The following is a 1,465-nucleotide window of genomic DNA, read 5'->3' as shown; positions in this document are numbered from 1 at the left end:
AACAGGGTTTGATGTGACTCAGATCCGATCTGAAATATATAACGGACCTATTTGTTAGATCCGAATCTGACTCTAGACCTGATGAAATCTATAAATTTTCGGACCACGATTATACCGGATAAAAACCGGGTGAAAACCGGACCGTTAACATTATATTACTTTGATACTTTCTTGTAAGCTAGTATGTGAAAATATCCAAATTTTCAAGACTCCAACCATTATTTGACATGATAAAATTTACTTAGAAAAATATAACAAGAACCAACTATTCTTTAAAATTAAAGTATAACCATAATCAATACTAATATTGTCTAATAACACAAAATATTTAAATCAATACAAATAACACAATATTATGCATTAGTCTAAAGTCTTATGCATTTTAAACATAAAACATTAACTTATAGTCTTATAATGACTAATAACACAAAATATTAAGGTTTACAATATTTAAATTCTACATAAGAATAACCATCATCCATCACTAATAACACAAAATATTAATTGTATATGATGACTGGGTCATCGGACTGAATTTGAGTGACCCGAAATATGGCTCGGATCTGATCCGAAATAATGACCGAGTCTATTTTTGAGACTCTTATTCGACTCTAAACCTGATAAAATCACATTAAATTAGCTCCTAAAATGTTCGAAAACGGACCAAATCTTCAGGTCAGACCGGACCATACACACCCCTATAAACAACGTATTTATATATAAATATGTACCGATTAATTTAATAACCGAATTTTTATACACATAGCATTATTTTTTACTTCATTTATATATATGTAGAGACATCAAAGTCAATAACTATACACATTATTATTTTTTATTAAAATTAGGAAATCTTAACACAAACACAGACATATTCACACCAAAAGAGAAGCCCACATAAAAAATGTCCCTAATCAACGAAATGTTTAAGGTATAGTTGCTAACTGAGGCTGCTATATATATAACCCTCTTTTATTTTTCTTTGATCTCTCATCACTTCTTCTTCTCTTATTATTTTCTTTAACCAAAGAGATGATGATGCTTCTTTCCATGAGTCTCCTCATACTCTTTCTTTGCCTCTTTCTTCTCATGGTGCTCATGAAAGGCAAATCCTCCCGCACCCACGGCAGCTGCCGCCGCTATCTCCTCCTCTATCTTGTGTTTGTGGGCATGCTCCGGATCTTTCTTTGCCTTATGCTTCTCATGCTACACATAGAAATTAATTGGTCAATATTTAAATTAAATATGTATTTTTTTAAAGTTAAGATTGAGACTCGACCTAACCTCTAAATAAGTATAAAAAAATTATGTGATTTGAACTATGATTAAATTAAATTAAATAATCTTGTTTTGATAATTTTTTAAAAATTTATTTTGATAATTAATTTCTGATAAACAATCATACATGTCAAAGAAGGAATTAAATTAAGATATAGAATATATAATATATGTTAACAAACTTCAT

The 1,465-nt window shown here is 29.6% G+C and overlaps 1 protein-coding gene across 1 annotated transcript in view; it reads right to left on the bottom strand.

The window, feature by feature from the left end:
- LOC107644949 (abscisic stress-ripening protein 2-like) overlaps nucleotides 982-1,465 on the bottom strand; it is a 6,481-nt gene continuing 5,997 nt past the window's right edge. Inside the window, exon 3 of the mRNA XM_016348926.2 lies at nucleotides 982-1,206. Coding sequence (XP_016204412.1) covers nucleotides 1,021-1,206 — 186 coding nt within the window. The 3' untranslated portion in view covers nucleotides 982-1,020. The remainder of the gene's footprint in view (nucleotides 1,207-1,465) is intronic.

This window comes from Arachis ipaensis, chromosome B05, assembly GCF_000816755.2.
Source record: "Arachis ipaensis cultivar K30076 chromosome B05, Araip1.1, whole genome shotgun sequence".
Classification (NCBI taxonomy): Eukaryota; Viridiplantae; Streptophyta; class Magnoliopsida; order Fabales; family Fabaceae; genus Arachis; species Arachis ipaensis.
This window is presented reverse-complemented; position numbering and strand designations above follow the sequence as displayed.